General features: G+C 46.4%; 1 protein-coding gene across 2 annotated transcripts in view; it reads left to right on the forward strand.

The window, feature by feature from the left end:
* The window catches only part of adkb (adenosine kinase b), a 278,559-nt gene that overhangs the window by 107,084 nt on the left and 152,883 nt on the right, over positions 1–18,592 (forward strand). For both annotated transcript variants that reach the window (XM_029699060.1, XM_029699061.1), the window contains exons 5-6: positions 13,908–14,080; positions 16,074–16,182. In XM_029699060.1, coding sequence (XP_029554920.1) covers positions 13,908–14,080; positions 16,074–16,182 — 282 coding nt within the window. The remainder of the gene's footprint in view (positions 1–13,907; positions 14,081–16,073; positions 16,183–18,592) is intronic.

The raw sequence follows: 18,592 nt of genomic DNA on the forward strand, positions 1-18,592 counted from the left end.
ATGTAATAATTAGGATTTTAAACTACACCGTGTGAAGACATTGGGTTTCAAGTTGTTTTAATCATATCCTCCCATTTTTTTCCCTATGTCAACTGGTTAAACAGCCTATTACATAATCAGCACACCGGGATCATAGGCCTAAGGTCAGGGATCAAAGGTCATTTTGGGCTCAATGTTACTTTCCTCTTCTTGTTTGGAATGAGGTGGCAAGACCTATTTCTACAGATGTCATTGTCCAGATAACTATCAACAGAATTCACCCTAAATCAGTTTATATGCAGACACCTAGGCTACATACAGTTGAATGTGCTCTATGTGATATAGTGTGGTAGCACAGCATTACCTGACCATTATTATCAAAGTTGTGATATAATGTAGCGTTGTAGTAGGTCAATGATGGAAATGGACGGATATGATTTGAGATGGACTAGACCGTGTCTGTTCTGGAACGCTCTAGTGCTCTAACCCGAGACATAGCCATGAAGATGTCTTCATTAACTAACTGTCTTCAAAGCTCTCACATCTCACAAGACCACAAGCTGTAGTCAGACACTCATTAGGCTCCACTTCCTCTCTGGTCTCTAAAGCAGCTAATGTTTTGAAGTGAATTTTCTGCCCTGCCACATTAGATGTAGTCTGACCCTGTGCTCTACCCGCCTGTCATTTCATTTGGTTAGTGTGTGTGTGTGTGTGTTTTTAAAAAACACTCATCCTGGCTGACACCGATCACCTGGCGCTGTCACCGTAACCACGGGAGGCCCTCGACAACCCGACACGGTGACGAGATCAAATCACGGTGATAATCCACCGTACCATATGGGGGCGAAACCGATTCACCTGCTCCAGACACACACACACACACACACACACACACACACACACACACACACAGAGAGAACAGCTGCACTCCCACCAGCAGGATAGATGGATTGTACTGAACACTACACAGCTCCACCAATAGGATTAGCAGGTTTAGGCGTCTAAAGGTCCTCCGTGTTCTCCTTCTCCTTGTAACCAACCCCACAAACACCTAATACTGCTTTATGATCAGCTAATTCCCCCCACATACACACACATACAGGCAAACAGGTGCACCCTCAAGTGCGAACGCACACACACACACACTCCCATGGATCTAGTTGTGTTCGTGTGCGAGCTTGTGTCTGTGTAGTTGTTTATTTCTCCTATCTCCAGTGGCCCTAGATGGGTATCTTTGTAAGCTCTGCTCTGCTCCGCATAACTTCTTTAGACTCACTCAGTGTATCAGCGCTCACTCCTCAGGTGCACTACTACACAGTAAACAGTAGCAGCCAGGTAAGAAAGCCTCTATTGTGGCACTGAGAGAGATCTGGGGGAGTTTGGATCAGATTGTGACTGAGACAACATCACCTTGTTTATCCGGTAAACAATTCAACCCCCGAGCGCCTAAAAAAAAAAAATCCCGGCTGCGTGTTTAACAACAGAGCAGCGGAGAGAGAGAGAGAATCTAGTTTCCTTTTCTAGATAAACCTGGCGCCGGGAGATAGCAACACACTGACACATCTCTGATTCTCATGCAGCGCGAAGATACTACAGAAAGGTGTGTGTGTGTGTGTGTGGGAGTGTTTTGCGTGCTAGCTCACTGATCTGAACTCGCCCTTTGATACCTGTGTGAAGAGGAGAGATGGAGAGCGATAATGACATTCTCACAACCTGTAGTTGTACGTAGTTGTAGTGTAGCGTCATCTGGTTTGATCTTCATCACACACCTAAGAGACATCCCTGCCTCCCTCAACCCTCTGCTGATCTAGGATCAGGTCCCCCCCTTGTCCATATAATCGTGTTCATTATGATCTAAAATACAAAACTGATCCTGGATCAGCACCCCTACTCTAAGATGCATTGTGAATGCCGGCCTTCTCTGGCTGGGCGTGCTGGTGCCATGTTGTGGCCGGAGAACAATTCAACAACACAACACCCATTCTTCCCAGGGACGGATGCTGCATCATGGCGCCCATCTGATCCAGAGAGATCTTTGTCAGATTTAGAACATGGTTGATAACACCTAGACAATCTTATCAGATTCAGCTTAACTATGATATTCTCCTACTTGCCAGTAAATAGTCGTAACAGTGGGGGGGAAAGTGTATAAGGCAACCTGGTAGCATCACTTACAGTAAAAGATGCAGTGTGGTCTGCTAAGAGATGAGCCTGATATCCATGTCCATGCTAAGAAAAACTATTGTGTAATTGTATAGATTTTTGAAATGTGACGTTCATATAGAAAATTATGTTATGCTGTCTGTGTTCGTTAGAACAAGAAAAAGTGAGTGATTTGACTGCAAACAACTTCATGTTGGAGAGGAGCGCTTATCCATGTCTTTGACTGATAATCAGCTCGTTATAGTGTTGATCATCTCTCTCTCTCTCAATCTCTCGCTCCCTCTTCATCACTCTCTGTCTCGCTCTCTCTCAATCTCTCTCTCCCTCTTCATCACTCTCTGTCTCGCTCTCTCTCTCTCACTCCCTCTCCCTCGCTCTCTCTCGCTCCCTCTCCCTCTCTCCATCTTTCTCTCGTGCTCTTTCTTCATCTCGCTCTCTTCATCTCTCTACCTCCCTCTATCATAGCAACAGAGACTGTTAATGGCTTTGGCAGCAAGCCCTGATAATCAGCTTGTTATCACGTTGATCATTTACAGCTCTCCTTCTCTCAACCTCTTTTCCATAGCAACAGAGACTGTTAATGGCTTTGGCAGGGAGCCATGGTGGCGACTGGCGAGTAGAGGAGAGTAACGGTGTCAAGACAGGCAACACTACTTAGGCCTGTAGCTATAGAGCTATATAGTATTTAATACTTCCCTCCACTCCAGGTCCCAGTCCCCACCCCACTTATCAGAAGTGAAAAAAACAACAACATATGCAACCCCTGAGCGAGCGGCGCAAAGGAAGCAGTGCCCTAGCCCCCAACATGGCTAACTGTGCATGAAATTGGACTGATAGCAGTTATTGACCAGAGGCTCAGCCCCCAAGAGGAAGAGGGGGGAAGCGGCCGGCTGTGTGTTACCCGATTGACTGAAAACTCCTCGGCCGGTTGGCTTTGATGGCTGGCACTTTACAGGAAAGAGTGATTTAATGGAATCTGCCAGACCTCATCAATGTAAGGGCTTCTTGACGGGCCCCCTTCACTCTACCTCGACCCCCGCGGTCTCTGGTTTATAACGCATCAGTGACAGGGGACAGATGTTGTTTTATATAAACCAACCAGGATATTGTTTCACCTCTGACTGGACTCTTAAGGACAGAGCTGTGTGTGTGCGTGCGTGTATGTGTAGTTGTGTATGAGGGAGAGAGTGTGTGTGTGTGTGTGTGAACAGTCTGTCCTGTTCCCTGACCACCCTGGAGCCAGAGCTGAGCCACTTCACTGAGGAGGCTATTTTAGTCCTCTATAAATAGCCTATTGAATTTAGCCAGCTTGATAAGCCTATAATTAATGTGGCCGTCATTAGGTACGGACATGTTCATCTGTAGAGAACCCTGCTGCTGAGGGGAGTGTGTGTGTGTGTGCGTGCAAGGAGTCTTCACTGCCCTTGTTATAAAGGGTGAACTCAAGTGAACTGGACCGCTGTGATAACTGTTATAGAGGGCTTACTGGCTGGGGCTGGATACCAGACATATTGCCCTCTGTTTCTGTTGGGGGTGCAAAGGCCTTTTGTTGTGGAGCTGTAGGATACAACACAGCCTCATCTATCAAACCCAAAGCCCTGTTGTGATGCACGGAGACGGAGTCCTCAGCGGATCTCACTTCTATTGCATTGGAATTGCATCATTAATAGTGCAGAGATTATTCTCCAGAGCGACTCACAAGAAACTCCATTGACCCCTAGGGGAGGACTAGAAACCAGACACAGTCTGCCTCCCAAATAGCACACTATTCCAGGGCCCATGGTCAAAAGTAGTGCACTTTATGGGGAATAGGGTGCAATTTGGGAGGCAGACAATGTTTTTACAGTAGGAATATCTAATAGGAGGGCCATTTAGCAGTTAATCAATATACAGCAGGGAGCAGGAGAAAGACGGAGGGGGGAGGGAGAGAGAGAGAGAGAGGGGGGAGGGAGCGGTAAAGTGACCGAGTGAGATGAGGGGAACGAGAAGGAGCGAGAGGGAGAAAGTAATAGCTGCTAGTGTTAATGACAAGCAGTCAGTCTGAAGCGGCTCAACTCCCAAACACTGGTGCTACTCTCCTCTCTGTCTCCTCGTCTCATCTGGCCTGCGTAATTGCCCTCCTGGAACCTGCCATGCGGAGCGACTGCTATCTGCCTCTTCTTCTTCTCTCTCTCTCTCTCCCCTCCTAGTGAAGACTGGCAGCTGTTGGATGTTGAGGGGAGAGGGGCTCACAGGTCAACTCCCAAAGTGGGGCTCCGCGCATCCACAAGATGTCATAATTAATATCTATCTGGGGGGCCCCTGGGCTCTGAGAAGGTGGAGGGAGGATAGGGTGGGTTGTGGATAAATGGAAGCCAAACAGTAAAATACACCAGACTTCTTATTCACCATTTAACAGAATGTATACTCATCATCATCACTTTGCCCTCAGCTAGTAGGATTCCATATTCTGTATGTGCCTGAAATGGCACACTATTCCCTATATAGTGCAGTATTTTTGACCAGAACCTTATGGGCCCTTGTAAAAAGTAATACATTATATAGGGGATAGGGTACCATTTGGGACGCATTCTCATTTCTTTACTCTAGTATTTGCATGGTGTTCTCCTGCCGCGTGTGTCCGTACCTAGAGATATTCCACAGTGGTATACCAGGGGAACTTATTCATCTTTGGGGACCGACCAGTGTTTTTCCTAGTTAAGCAAATATACATTAGCCACACACAGTGTGAGATACAGACTCCCTCCCAGCACCTTGAGAACAAGCTGTTATTTCTTTCTGTGCTCTCTCTCTCTCTCTCTCTCTCGCTCTCTGTGCTTTCTCTCTGCTTTTGCTCCCTCTCCCCTCGCTCTTTCCCCCTCTATTTATCTGACTCTCTCTCCCCCCTCTATCATACCTCCCTATCTTTCTCTTGCTCTCTCTCTGACCCTCCCCCCTCTCTCTCTCTCTCTCATCCCTTTCTCTCTCTCTAACATGATGCCTGGGGCCAGATCCCTCTCTCACTCTGTCTCTCTCTCTCTCCCTCCCTCCCTCTCTCTCTCCTCTCATCCCACTCTCCCCCCTCCCTCTTTCTCTCTCATCTCTTCTCTCTCTCTCTCTAACATGACGCCTGGGGCCAGTTCTCTCTCTGTCTCATCTGCTGCTTAATTTCACTGGCGCGGCCCTCGTAATGAAGCGCCTTGATGTACATTTGCCAATTTCTGCCTGTGCCACTGCAGTATAATTGGGATGTGACTGAGCATGAATACCCGGCGCAGGGTTGGTTGACCTCCACACGACCCTACAGATAATGCTTTGGTCATAATAGAAGTATTATCTCCCCTAATCTGGGAATGGATAGGGGTTGTCTGCAGGGTTCCAGGGATGGAGATGGAGGCTGTGTCCCAAATGGCAGCCTATTGCCTATATAGTGCATTGGCTCTGGTCAAAAGTAGGGAACTATTTAGGGAATAGGGTGCCATTACAGACACAGTTTTGAAGATTAATTGGTCTAAACTCCCCACAGTACTCCTAGGCAGGGCTAAAATAATATAGCATTTTTTTCCCCACATGCTTGTACTGACAACGATATATACATATTTATTAGGGATGGGCACCTTTATCCAGATATCCGAACGGATGTTAGTATTCAATTACTTGAGTGAATGTTAATTTCTGGAGATATATTTTTGGGGGGCTTATTTTGAAAAAGCATTGTTATATACATAAGCAATAAGGTCCGAGGGGGTGTGGTATATGGCCAATATAGAACGACGCAACGTGGAGTGCCTGGATACAGCCTTTAGCTGTGGTATTTTGGCCATATATCACAAACCCCGAGGTGCCTTATTGCTATTATAAACTGGTTACCAACGTAATTAGAGAAGTAAAAATAAATGTTTCGTCATACCTGTGGTATACGGTCTGATTTATACCACGGCTGTCAGCCAATCAGCTTTCAGGGCACGAACCACCCAGTTTATAAATATTATTATTTTATTTATTTTTATTTCACCTTTATTTAACCAGGTAGGCAAGTTGAGAACAAGTTCTCATTTACAATTGCGACCTGGCCAAGATAAAGCAAAGCAGTTCGACAACATACAAAAACACAGAGTTACACATGGAGTAAAACAACATACAATCAATGATGCAGTAGAAAAAAAATAAGACTATATACAATGTGAGCAAATGATGTGAGATAATGGAGGTAAAGGCAAAAAAATGCCATGGTGGCAGAGTAAATAAAGTATGGCAAGAAAAACACTGGAATGGTAGATTTGTAGTTTGAAGAAAGTTAAAAGTTAAAATATAAATAATATGGTGCAAAGGAGCAAAATAAATAAAATAAATAAATACAGTAGGGGAAAAGGTAGTAGTTTGGGCTCAATTAAAGATGGGCTATGTACAGGTGCAGAGATCTGTGAGCTGCTCTGACAGCTGGTGCTTAAAGCTAGTGAGGGAGATAAGTGTTTCCAGTTTTAGAGATTTTTGTAGTTCGTTCCAGTCATTGGCAGCTGAGAACTGGAAGGAGAGACGACCAAAGGAGGAGTTGGCTTTAGGGGTGACCAGAGAGATATACCTGCTGGAGCGCGTGCTACAGGTGGGTGCTGCTATGGTGACCAGTGAGCGGAGATAAGGGGGGACTTTACCTAGCAGGGTCTTGTAGATGACCTGGAGCCAATGTGTTTGGCGACGATTATGAAGTGAAGGCCAGCCAACGAGAGCATACAGGTCGCAGTGGTGGGTTGTATATGGGGCTTTGGTGACAAAACGGATGGCACTGTGATAGACTGCATCCAGCTTGTTGAGTAGGGTATTGGAGGCTATTTTGTAAATGACATCGCCGAAGTCGAGGATTGGTAGGATGGTCAGTTTTACGAGGGTATGTTTGGCAGCATGAGTGAAGGATGCTTTGTTGCGAAATAGGAAGCCAATTCTAGATTTCACTTTGGATTGGAGATGATTGATGTGAGTCTGGAAGGAGAGTTTACAGTCTAACCAGACACCTAGGTATTTGTAGTTGTCCACAAATTCTAAGTTAGAACCGTCCAGAGAAGTTATGCTGGATGGGCGGGCAGGTGCAGGCAGCGATCGGTTGAAGAGCATGCATTTAGTTTTACTTGTGTTTAGGAGCAGTTGGAGACCACGGAAGGAGAGTTGAATGGCATTGAAGCTCGTCTGGAGGGTTGTTAACACAGTGTCCAAAGAAGGGCCAGAAGTATACAGAATGGTGTCGTCTGCGTAGAGGTGGATCAGAGATTCACCAGCAGCAAGAGCGACATCATTTATGTATACAGAGAAAAGAGTTGGCCCAAGAATTGAACCCTGTGGTACCCCCATAGAGACTGCCAGAGGTCCAGACAGTAGGCCCTCCGATTTGACACACTGAACTCTGTCAGAGAAGTAGTTGGTGAACCAGGCGACGCAATCGTTTGAGAAACCAAGGCTACTAAGTCTGCCGATGAGGATGTGGTGATTAACAGAGTCAAAAGCTTTGGCCAGGTCAATGAATACGGCAGCACAGTAATGTTTCTTATCGATGGCGGTTACGATGTCGTTTAGGACCTTGAGCGTGGCTGAGGTGCACCCATGACCAGCTCTGAAACCAGATTGCATAGCGGAGAGGGTGCGGTGGGATTCAAAATAGTCGGTAATCTGTTTGTTGACTTGGCTTTCGAAGACCTTAGAAAGGCAGGGTAGGATGGATATAGGTCTGTAGCAATTTGGGTCAAGAGTGTCACCTCCTTTGAAGAGGGGGATGACAGCAGCTGCTTTCCAATCTATGGGAATCTCAGACGACACGAAAGAGAGGTTGAACAGGCTAGTAATAGGGGTTGCAATAATTTTGGCAGATAATTTTAGAAAGAAAGGGTCCAGATTGTCAAGCCCAGCTGATTTGTAGGGGTCCAGATTTTGCAGCTCTTTCAGAACATCAGCTGAATGGATTTGGGAGAAGGAGAAATGGGGGAGGCTTGGGCGAGTAGCTGTGGGGGGTGCAGTGCTGTTGAATGCAGTAGGGGTAGTTAGGTGGAAAGCATGGCCAGCCGTAGAAAAATGCTTATTGAAATTCTCAATTATAGTGGGCTTATCGGTGGTGACAGAGTTTCCTATCCTCAGTGCAGTGGGCAGTTGGGAGGAGGTGTTTTTATTCTCCATGGACTTTACAATGTCCCAGAACTTTTTAGAGTTGGAGTTGCACGAAGCAAATTTCTGTTTGAAAAAGATTATCCTTGTGACATCACACACATGGATATGCCATGACATTTGAAATACTTAATGTAATAAAACAACACACTTTTGAAAATGTGTTTTATAACGTGCGTTAAGCTCCTGCTGCGCATTTAGTCTTCCAGACCAGTCTGCCCTGACATCGGTATGCTATTTTCCCCACTTCAAATGGCAATTACAGGCACGCACTTATAACAGAGTTTCCACAAGATCCGACACAGATAAATGCAAAACACTCACCAGAAAACTGTTTTTGTAACAGAATCAACCCTTTTCACCCGCCACCTCCACTCACCCCAGCTAACTCTGCCACCACTGCTGAAAATAATCCTAGGGGAAACACTGTTCATCATCCATCCTCAGAGGGGCGGTAGGGGCCCCTGAATGGCCCTTCTCTATTCCCACCTGAGGCCTGCAAATGAAGGGGCCTCCTGTGCTCCACACACACAGCTCTGCTCGCTGTAATAGCTGTGTCCCAAATGGCACCATATTCCCTATATAGTCCATTACTTTTGGTCAGAGCCCTATAGGTTTAAAATAGTGCACTATATATGCAAATAGGGTGCCATTTGTGACTGTGACATTGTTTCCAGCCTGCAGCACCTGACTGGCTGGCTGACCTTGGTTTGGTAGCTCATCACGGCAACATTGGGAAAATCAGATTGGACTTGACGTGTACCCCAGCCACTGACCTTGATAAGTGTGTGAGGTGCCTGCAGCAGGAGGTCTTGGGCGAATAAGTGTGTGTTTGTGCTTCTTTTTGTCTATCTGCCTGTCTCGATGTGTGTGTCGCTGTGTGCGTCACTCTGTGTGCGTGTGCATATGTTTGCGTGTATATGCATGCTTACGCCTGCGTGGGTTTGTCTTCTGGAGTAAGGAGGCTGAGGGGAATGAAGCATGAGTCAAGCCAACACATGGCAGGGACATGGCTCGACACATGGCAGGAACATGGCTCGACACATGGCAGGGACATGGCTCGACACATGGCAGGAACATGGCTCGACACATGGCAGGGACATGGCTCGACACATGGCAGGGACATGGCTCGACACATGGCAGGGACATGGCTCGACACATGGTAGGGACATGGCTCGACACATGGCAGGGACATGGCTCGACACATGGCAGGGACATGGCTCGACACATGGCAGGGACATGGCTCGACACATGGCAGGAACATGGCTCGACACATGGCAGGGACATGGCTCGACACATGGCAGGGACATGGCTCGACACATGGCAGGAACCGTCATCTCTCTAATTACTGTTCATTTTGCGTCTCCCAAATAGAATCCATTAAACCCCAAACATACCGAAGCCACTCGGTCTAAAAGCACACCTGAACCGTGCTTCTATGGTATTTCTCCACACTGTTTATTTCTGGTTACTTACCAGAGAGAGAAGGATATGGAGAGAGCGAAATGGCAGGAAATCAAGGGAGAGGAAAAGAGCGAGAGGGAGGGAGTGAGAGGAGAGAAAAATAGCGAGAGTGATCGAAAGAGGTAGAGAGATTGAGCATGACAGAAATGGCAGGAGAGAGAGAGAAGAATCGCAGGAAGGAGAGCGACACAAAGAGTATCTGAGGATGAAAATGCATTTTTCTTTCTTTCCCACTGAGATGCTATTTGGTTGTGTGAAATGATTAATTTCACACGTATACAGGTCATCCCTGGAAGCAGCAACATCTCATTCACTAGGGGCCCCAGTCAGCAACAAAACAGAACACGAGCCGTCTAGATGGAAATTGAGCAAACATCGCACACACTCACAGTATACACACACAGACGGTACACACACAAATTAGAGACACACACACACACACACCAGTACGTCAATAAATCTTTGGAGGTTAAACCTGAGAGTAGGAGAATGTGAGCAGCTCCTCTCATCACCAAGGTAAAAGTCACCCAGTACATTAGGCCTGTCAGTACCAGGAAGTAACAGCGGAGCTCCTAACCAATCAGGTGTCTCTGTTAGACAGGTACTCTCTCTCACACAGACTACCTATGTTTGCAGAAGTAGGATGGCGATGGAACCTTGAAATATGGGGTTTGTGTAAATAAGGATGTGGGACTGTTTTTAGCTCAGTGTGTGTGTGTGTGTGTTGTGTGTGTGACTAGAGTGTGGAGGAGAGCCTGGGACAGAATAGAGTCTCTGTGTAGAGTGGGACAGTTCTTGGTTTGTTTAATTCTGTTACTAGCCTGCTGCACATTAAATAAAGCTATATCTTTCCATGAAGCTATGAATGCCATCAACAAACAATTTTATCTCCGACACTTCCTTCTCTATTTCTTTAACCCTGTTTAACATATCTCCCTGTCTTTACATATTTGATGGTATTAAACACCTGTAATATAATATAATATACTATGCAAGAGAGAAGACAATGAGGGGCTATGCATATGATGCACAATGTGCAAGGTGCCCAGGATGATGATGATAATAATAATAATAATAATAAATACCATTCATTCTTTAGACTCTAAGCCGGTGGGGGGGGCCTTTACTCAGTACTGTTGAAGCACCTTTGGCAGCTTTTACAGCCTCGAGTCTTCTTGGGTATGACGCTACAAGCTTGGCACACCTGTATTTGGGGAGTTTTTCCCATTGTTCTCTGCAGATCCTCTCAAGTTCCTCTGGTTGGATGAGGAGTGTCGCTGCACAGCTATTTTCAGGTCTCTCCAGACATGTTTGGTCGGCTTCAAGTCTGGGCTCTGGCTGGGCCACTCAAGGACATTGAGACTTGTCCTGAAGCCACTCCTGCGTTGTCTTGGCTGTGTGCTTAGGGTTGTTGTCTTGTTGGAAGGTGAATCTTCGCCCCAGTCTGAGGTCCTGTGTGCTCTGGAACAGGTTTTCATCAAGGATCTCTCTGTACTTTACTCCGTTCATCTTTCCCTCGATCCTGACTAGTCCCGCCAATGAAAAACATCCCCACAGCATGATGCTGCCACCACCATGCTTCACCATAGGGATGGTTTTGGCCAAATTATGAGCAGTGCCTGGTTTCCTTCAGATGTGACGCTTGTGATTCAGGCCAAAGAGTTTAAACTTAAGATTCTCTGGTCTGATGAAAATTGTTTCTCTCAGAGTCCTTCAGGTGCCTTTACATGTTCATTTTTCTGAGGAGTGGCTTTCGTCTGACCTGATTGGTGGAGTGCTGCAGAGATGGTTGTCCTTCTGGAAGGTTCTCCCATCTCAACAGAGGAACTCTAGAGCTCTGTCAGAGTGACCATTGGGTTCTTGGTCACCTCCCTAACCAAGGCCCTTCTCCCCAGATTGCTCAGTTTGGCCCGGGTGGCCAGCTCTTGGTGTTTCTAAACTTCTTCCATTTAAGAATGATGGAGGCCACTGTGTTCTTGGGTACCTTCAATGCTGCAGAAATGTTTTGGTACCCTTCCCCAGATCTACAGTATGCCTCGATACAATCCTGTCTCGGAGCTCTACGGACAATTCCTTCGACCTCATGACTTGGTTTTTGCTCTGACATGCACTGTCAACTGCAGGACCTCATATAGGCAGGTGTGTGCCTTTACAAATCATGTCCAGTCAATTGAATTTACCACAGGTGGAATCCAATCAAGTTGTAGAAACATTAAGGATAATCAATGTAAACAGGATGCACCTGAGCTCAATTTCGAGTCTCAAAGGGTCTGAATACTTATGTAATGAAGTCCAGTTTTTTATTTTCTAATATATTTTCAAAAAAATTCTAAAAACCTGTTTTCGCTTTGGCATTACGGGGTATTGTGTGTAGATTGATGCGGAAAAAAAACAACATATTGAATGCATTTTAGAATAAGGCTGTAACTAACAATGTGGGAAAGGTGAAGGGGTCTGAATACTTTCCGAATGCACTGTATGGAAATGTTTTAAGCAGGTCATACCATGGAGCTTTTTGCTATATAATTTTGAATTTTATGACCCCTTGATGTATCCCAAAAATATTTTGGGCCCTACTGCTATTAGCCCATATAAACGCATTGAATAACAGATTCACTACATGGAACAATAGTCCCCAAAAATCTAAAGGAAGTTTGTTCTGATGTGTCTGTCCTATATCTGAGAGATACAGTACAAGAAAGATCAGGATTTTTTATATATATATATATATATATATATATATATAATATATATATATTTTTTTCCCACCTTATTTTTGGCACTAAAAAGTCTCCATATATAGTTCCATTCATTTTCTCAACTGGTACCGGGGGACCTTCAGATGAGTCTAGAGCAGAACAACCAACATAAATGTTCGTGAGAGTCTCACCTTTCCACCGTGTGTAGCCCAAACTGTTCGTACGCTACAGCCGATTTTGTGAGAAGAACGATTTTCGGGAAGTGTCATGGTCTGACAAAGACCGCTCTGTCACCTTTCACCGCAGATGCTGAAGTGCGACATAGGCGAATGCAGTGGATTGAGACGCATCCAAAAGAACAGATCTCTAGCTTAAACTGACATATTTTTATGGAGATGTTTGTATTATGCTAGTTAGATTTTCACGGTGACACAGACATCAACCTTATTAAGGAGATGATTTTATCCAAAGCGACTTAGTCATGCGTGCATACATTTGTTGTATGGGTGGTCCCAGCGGGAATTGAACCCACAACCCTTGGGGTTCTAAGTGCTATGTTCTACCACTGAGCAACACAGGTCAGTATACCTAATCTACTAACGTGTTCTCTCCTGTCTCCTCTGTAGTGGATAATGTACTGACCGGTTCTCTCCTGTCTCCTCTGTAGTGGATAATGTACTGACCGGTTCTCTCCTGTCTCCTCTGTAGTGGATAATGTACTGACCGGTTCTCTCCTGTCTCCTCTGTAGTGGATAATGTACAGACCGGTTCTCTCCTGTCTCCTCTGTAGTGGATAATGTACTGACCGGTTCTCTCCTGTCTCCTCTGTAGTGGATAATGTACTGACCGGTTCTCTCCTGTCTCCTCTGAAGTGGATAATGTACTGACCGGTTCTCTCCTGTCTCCTCTGTAGTGGATAATGTACTGACCGGTTCTCTCCTGTCTCCTCTGTAGTGGATAATGTACTGACAGGTTCTCTCCTGTCTCCTCTGTAGTGGATAATGTACTGACCGGTTCTCTCCTGTCTCCTCTGTAGTGGATAATGTACTGACCGGTTCTCTCCTGTCTCCTCTGAAGTGGATAATGTACTGACCGGTTCTCTCCTGTCTCCTCTGTAGTGGATAATGTACTGACCGGTTCTCTCCTGTCTCGTCTGTAGTGGATAATGTACTGACCGGTTCTCTCCTGTCTCCTCTGTAGTGGATAATGTACTGACCGGTTCTCTCCTGTCTCCTCTGTAGTGGATAATGTACTGACCGGTTCTCTCCTGTCTCCTCTGTAGTGGATAATGTACTGACAGGTTCTCTCCTGTCTCCTCTGTAGTGGATAATGTACTGACAGGTTCTCTCCTGTCTCGTCTGTAGTGGATAATGTACTGACCGGTTCTCTCCTGTAGTGGATAATGTACTGACAGGTTCTCTCCTGTCTCGTCTGTAGTGGATAACGTACTGACAGTTCCTTTCCTTTCTCCTCTAGTGGATGATCCAGACGCCTCACAAGGTGGCCACGTTCTTTGGCTGCATCGGGACGGACCACTTTGGAGAGATCCTGAAACAGAAGGCTGAGGAAGCCCATGTTGACGCTCGCTACTACCAACAGACCCAGGAGCCAACCGGAACCTGCGCTGCCTGCATCACCGGGGACAACAGGTCAGGCCTCGTCCAATCAGCTCTAAGCTAAGCAACACCGGTTGCGTCCCAATAATCTCCTTCTCCTGAAGTGTGCCCGTGTTCACTTCCCGTCATGGATTTGACTGGTATGGAAACTCCCTCCCTCTAGCCAATGCCTCCACCAATCCAATGCTTTTAAATTAAGTGGGGAGAAGTGCCCACTTCAGGAGGAAGGAGCGAGAACCTGGTGTAAGTCCCAATTATCTGTCCCCCAAGAGTAATTTCGGTTCATTTCAAGTTTATAGAGTCGTTAAATGGTGACGGCTCGTCATACGTAAATGCTAGTCGGTCATCTTTCATCAAAGGAAAGCACTTACTGTACATTCCTTCCACTTTAGTAGAATCTTGCAGCCTCAGTGACTCGTCTTGTCACCCATCTACAGTACAGGCTCAGGCTGACACAGAGGTTGCAGCCCAAATGGCACCCTCTTCCTTACATAGTGCACTACTTTTGACCACAACCCCTCTTGGCCCTGTTCAAAAGTACTGCACTATATAGGGAGTAGGGTGCCATTTGGGACGCCAAACAAGAGGGTAGATGCAACACTAGGGCGGCAGGTAGCCGAGCGCTTAGACCGTTGGGCCAGTAACCGAAAGGTCGCTAGTTTGAATCCACGAGCCGGTTGCTCAAGGGTCGCCTTTGATAATGGCTGACCATGGAAAAACATTTTTACACCTGCATATAATACACACTTGTACATGTGTGAAACAGGACAAATATAAGCACATTATATTAGATGTATTTGGATCGCTCTCCTCACCTGTCAGACACCTTGTGTGTCAGTCAGACACCTCCTGTCTGTCAGTAGTATTGATCCCCAGACTGTCAACCGCTTCTCACGCTGCTGTCATCATCAACACGTCTCACACACACAGCAGAGGACACACACATGCACACACACACACACACACACACACACACACACACACACACACACAGGGCCAGGTGTGGATCAATAAGTCCTCAGTAAAGACTCAGTCTGTCTGGCCTTTCATCTCCCGCTACTGGAGGTGTCACTCACCGTGTGTGTGTGTGTGTGTGTTTGTGTGTTTGTTAGTCTCTAGCGGCTGGCCTGCCCTGTCGGCCTGGCAGACAGGCCCAGTGAACGAGCTCTCTTAGTGGGGCTTGTTTGATGTGGGCTCTGACACCTGAAAAGGTCAGTCTGTGTGCTTCAGGAGAGGAGCCCTGTAATATGTCTTCCAGGTGTTTAACAGACAGCTCAGAAGGCCAGGTTAAAGGTCACGGCAGGGCTGGGTTATGAGGAAGATTCCAGCCAGTCAGTGTGTAATAACCTCTGCTTTGATTAGGCTTGCCAATCTATATGGTCTTTTCCTCTAACACACACACACACACACACCTCTGTAGCTCCCTTGTCCTCCACGGCTCAATGCAACGCCAGGATAGTGAGTTTGATTCCCAGGACAACCCATACATAAAAATGCCTCTGTCTCAGTATCACCTCCAGTATCTCACACGTCACATCATGAGGTGAAGACTGTGGTTGCATCTGAAATGGCAACCTATTTATTTCCCTACATAGTGTACTACTTTTGACCTTATGGGCCCTTGTCCCTATATAGTGCACTACTTTTATCCAGAGCCCTATGGCCAGGTCAGACTGTCTCTGGGATAACCAATTTAAGTTTTTGATAACAAAAACTTTATTTATTTCACCTTGCACCTAACGTTCTACTCTACGCATTATCATCCTTTTACATCATGGGGGAAAGTGTCTGGGCTACGTCCCAAATGGCACCCTATTCCCTATATAGTGCATAACATTTGACCAGCTTTCGTCAAACAGTGCACTATATAGGGAGAAATTTAAGTCGCAGCCAGGGTCTGATGCTGGTGTTTTGGGGATATTTTTGGAGTTGGGAATGAAGATGGATGATTGGCGAGCGGGCCGTGTGATTTATGGGCTGTGTCTGTGCAGGTCCCTTTTGTGATTTATGGGCTGTGTCTGTGCAGGTCCTTGGTTGCTAACCTGGCAGCAGCAAACTGCTACAACAAGGAGAAACACCTGGATCTGGATGGCAACTGGGAGCTGGTTGAGAAAGCCAAGGTCTATTATATAGCGGTAAGTGACAAAAAAAGTGATTAAAATCACTCTCTACATTCAAATGACTCTAGTCTCCCCATTCAACGCGCACGCATGAGCGCACACATCACATTTTAGTCATTTAGCAGACGCTCTTATCCAGAGCGACTTACAGTTACGCTCTTAAGATAGCTAGGTGGGACAACCCCATATGTCATAGTAAATACATTTTTCCTCAAAGCTATCAGCAAAGTCAGTGCTAGTAAGGGGACAAAAATAATCATTTAAGATACTCTTTGAAGAGGTAGGGTAGGTTCGGTTGACCTAGCTGCAGGGGGAAGCTGGTTCCACCATTTGGGTGCCAGGACAGAGAAGAGCTTGGACTGGGCTGAGAGGGAGCTGCCCTCCCGTAAGGCCAAGAGACCAGAGGTGGCAGAATGGAGTACTTGGGTTGGGGTTTGAGCCTAGCCTGAAAGTAGGAAGGGCAGTTCCTCTTGCTGCTCCGTAGGCAAGTACCATGGTCTTGCAGTGGATACGAGCTTCAACTGGAAGCCAGTGGAGTGTGGGGAGGAGCTGGGTGACATGGGAGAACTTGGGAAGGTTGAACACCAGACGGGCTGCAGTGTTTTGGATAAGTTGCAGGGGTCTGATGGCATAAGCTGGGTGCCCAGCCAACAGCGAGATCAAGTTTCAATGTCACATGCACAAGTACAGTGAAATTCCTTTCTTGCAAGCTCTGAACCCAACAATGCAATAATCAATAACAATGTAATACTAAAAATAACAAGGTAGAACAAAAACACATGAGATAAAATAAATAATTACATGATAAAGTAAGTAAGTATACTATATACAGGGTCAGTTCCAGTACCATATTTACAATGCACGAGTAATTTTAAATGGAGTTGCAGTAGTCCAGACGGGAGATGACAAATGCCTGGATTGGGACCTATGTTGCGTCCTGTGTGAGGTAGAGTCATACTCTATGGATGTTGTAGAGCATGAACCTGTAGGAGAAAGTCACTGCTTTGATGTTTGCCAAGAACGACAGGGTGTTTGTTGTCCTGGGTCACGCCAAGGTTGTTTGCACTCTGGGAGGGCCCCACCATGGATTTGTCAACTCAGAGGCCATCCCCGGGAGGAAGAGCAGCTCTGTCTTGTCGTGGTTGAGCTTGAGGTGGTGGGCTGACATCCAAGCTGAGATATCTGCCAGACACAGAGATGCATGTCACCACCTGGGTGTCAGAAGGGGGTAACGAGAAGCTGGGTGACTTGGTGTATAGAGAGAAGAGGAGAGGGCCTAGAACCGAGCCCTGGGGGACATCAGTAGGGAGAGTATGTGGCGCAGACACAGATCCTCTCCAATTCACCTGGTAGGAGCGGCCTGCCAGGTAGGATGCAATCCAAGCGTGTGCAGAGCCTGAGGTACCCGGCCCTTAGAGGGTGGAGAGGTGGATCTGATGGTTCACTGTGTTGAAGGCAATGGATATATCTAGGAGAATAAGAACAGAGGAGAGGGAGTCCGCTTTGGAAGTGCGGAGAGCCTCCATGACACAGAGAAGAGCAGTCTTGGTTGAGTGACCCATCTTGAAGCCTGACTGGTTAGGTCAAGAAGATTGTTCTGAGGAAGATGGCGAGAGAGTTGGTCAGAGACAGCACGTTTAAGTGTTTTGGAAAGAAACGAAAAATGGGATACGAATCTATAGTTCTTGATGTCTGAGGTGTCGAGTGTTGGTTTCTCAAGGAGGGGAGCAACTCTGGGCATTTTGAAGTCAGAGGGGATGCAGCCAATGGTCAGGGATGACCAGATGCTCTTGGACTATGAGTGAAAACATAGTCAAGTAAAGAGAGAGCAGCTGGGGTAGCAGTGTTCTCTGGCGTGATACATGTCTCTCAGGGCCAAAAAAATGTAGGGACTGAAGGGCAGCATAGGTTGAGATGAACTTTGCGTTGGTGACCGCAGATCTGCAGTTCCAAACACTGCCTGAGACCAGGAATTCCATATGGGTTTTGTGCGCATGGTACACTATATTAGAAGGGTTGCAGCCAAGGGGTGGGGAGCGAACAGGTATAGAAAACACACACATAGTTGACAAAGCTACAAAAGAGCAAAATTAGATCTGAAAATAACTAGGTAAGATACTTAAGTGAGAGAGTGGTGTGGCGCCTTCCTCTCATAACTGCAGAACCTTCTTTGTTTCGGCAACACGACTGCCGCTGGGAAAACAGGGGAGACTGAAGTACTAACTCTAATTGCTGATTGCCTAGCAGAGGTGAAGAGCACACCTCCCTGTACTAATTGCTGATTGCCTAGGAGAGGTGAAACCACTCCCCCTTCAATACAGCCACTGATTACGAAAACAACAACAGTCCCAAATTGCCGTGCCAGTTAATCCTGGTTGATGTGTCAACAATCATCTGCATGTTATGAGCAGTCAGCAGTTCACAC

The sequence above is a fragment of the Salmo trutta genome, chromosome 18 (assembly GCF_901001165.1).
Source record: "Salmo trutta chromosome 18, fSalTru1.1, whole genome shotgun sequence".
NCBI classification, from domain to species: domain Eukaryota; kingdom Metazoa; phylum Chordata; class Actinopteri; order Salmoniformes; family Salmonidae; genus Salmo; species Salmo trutta.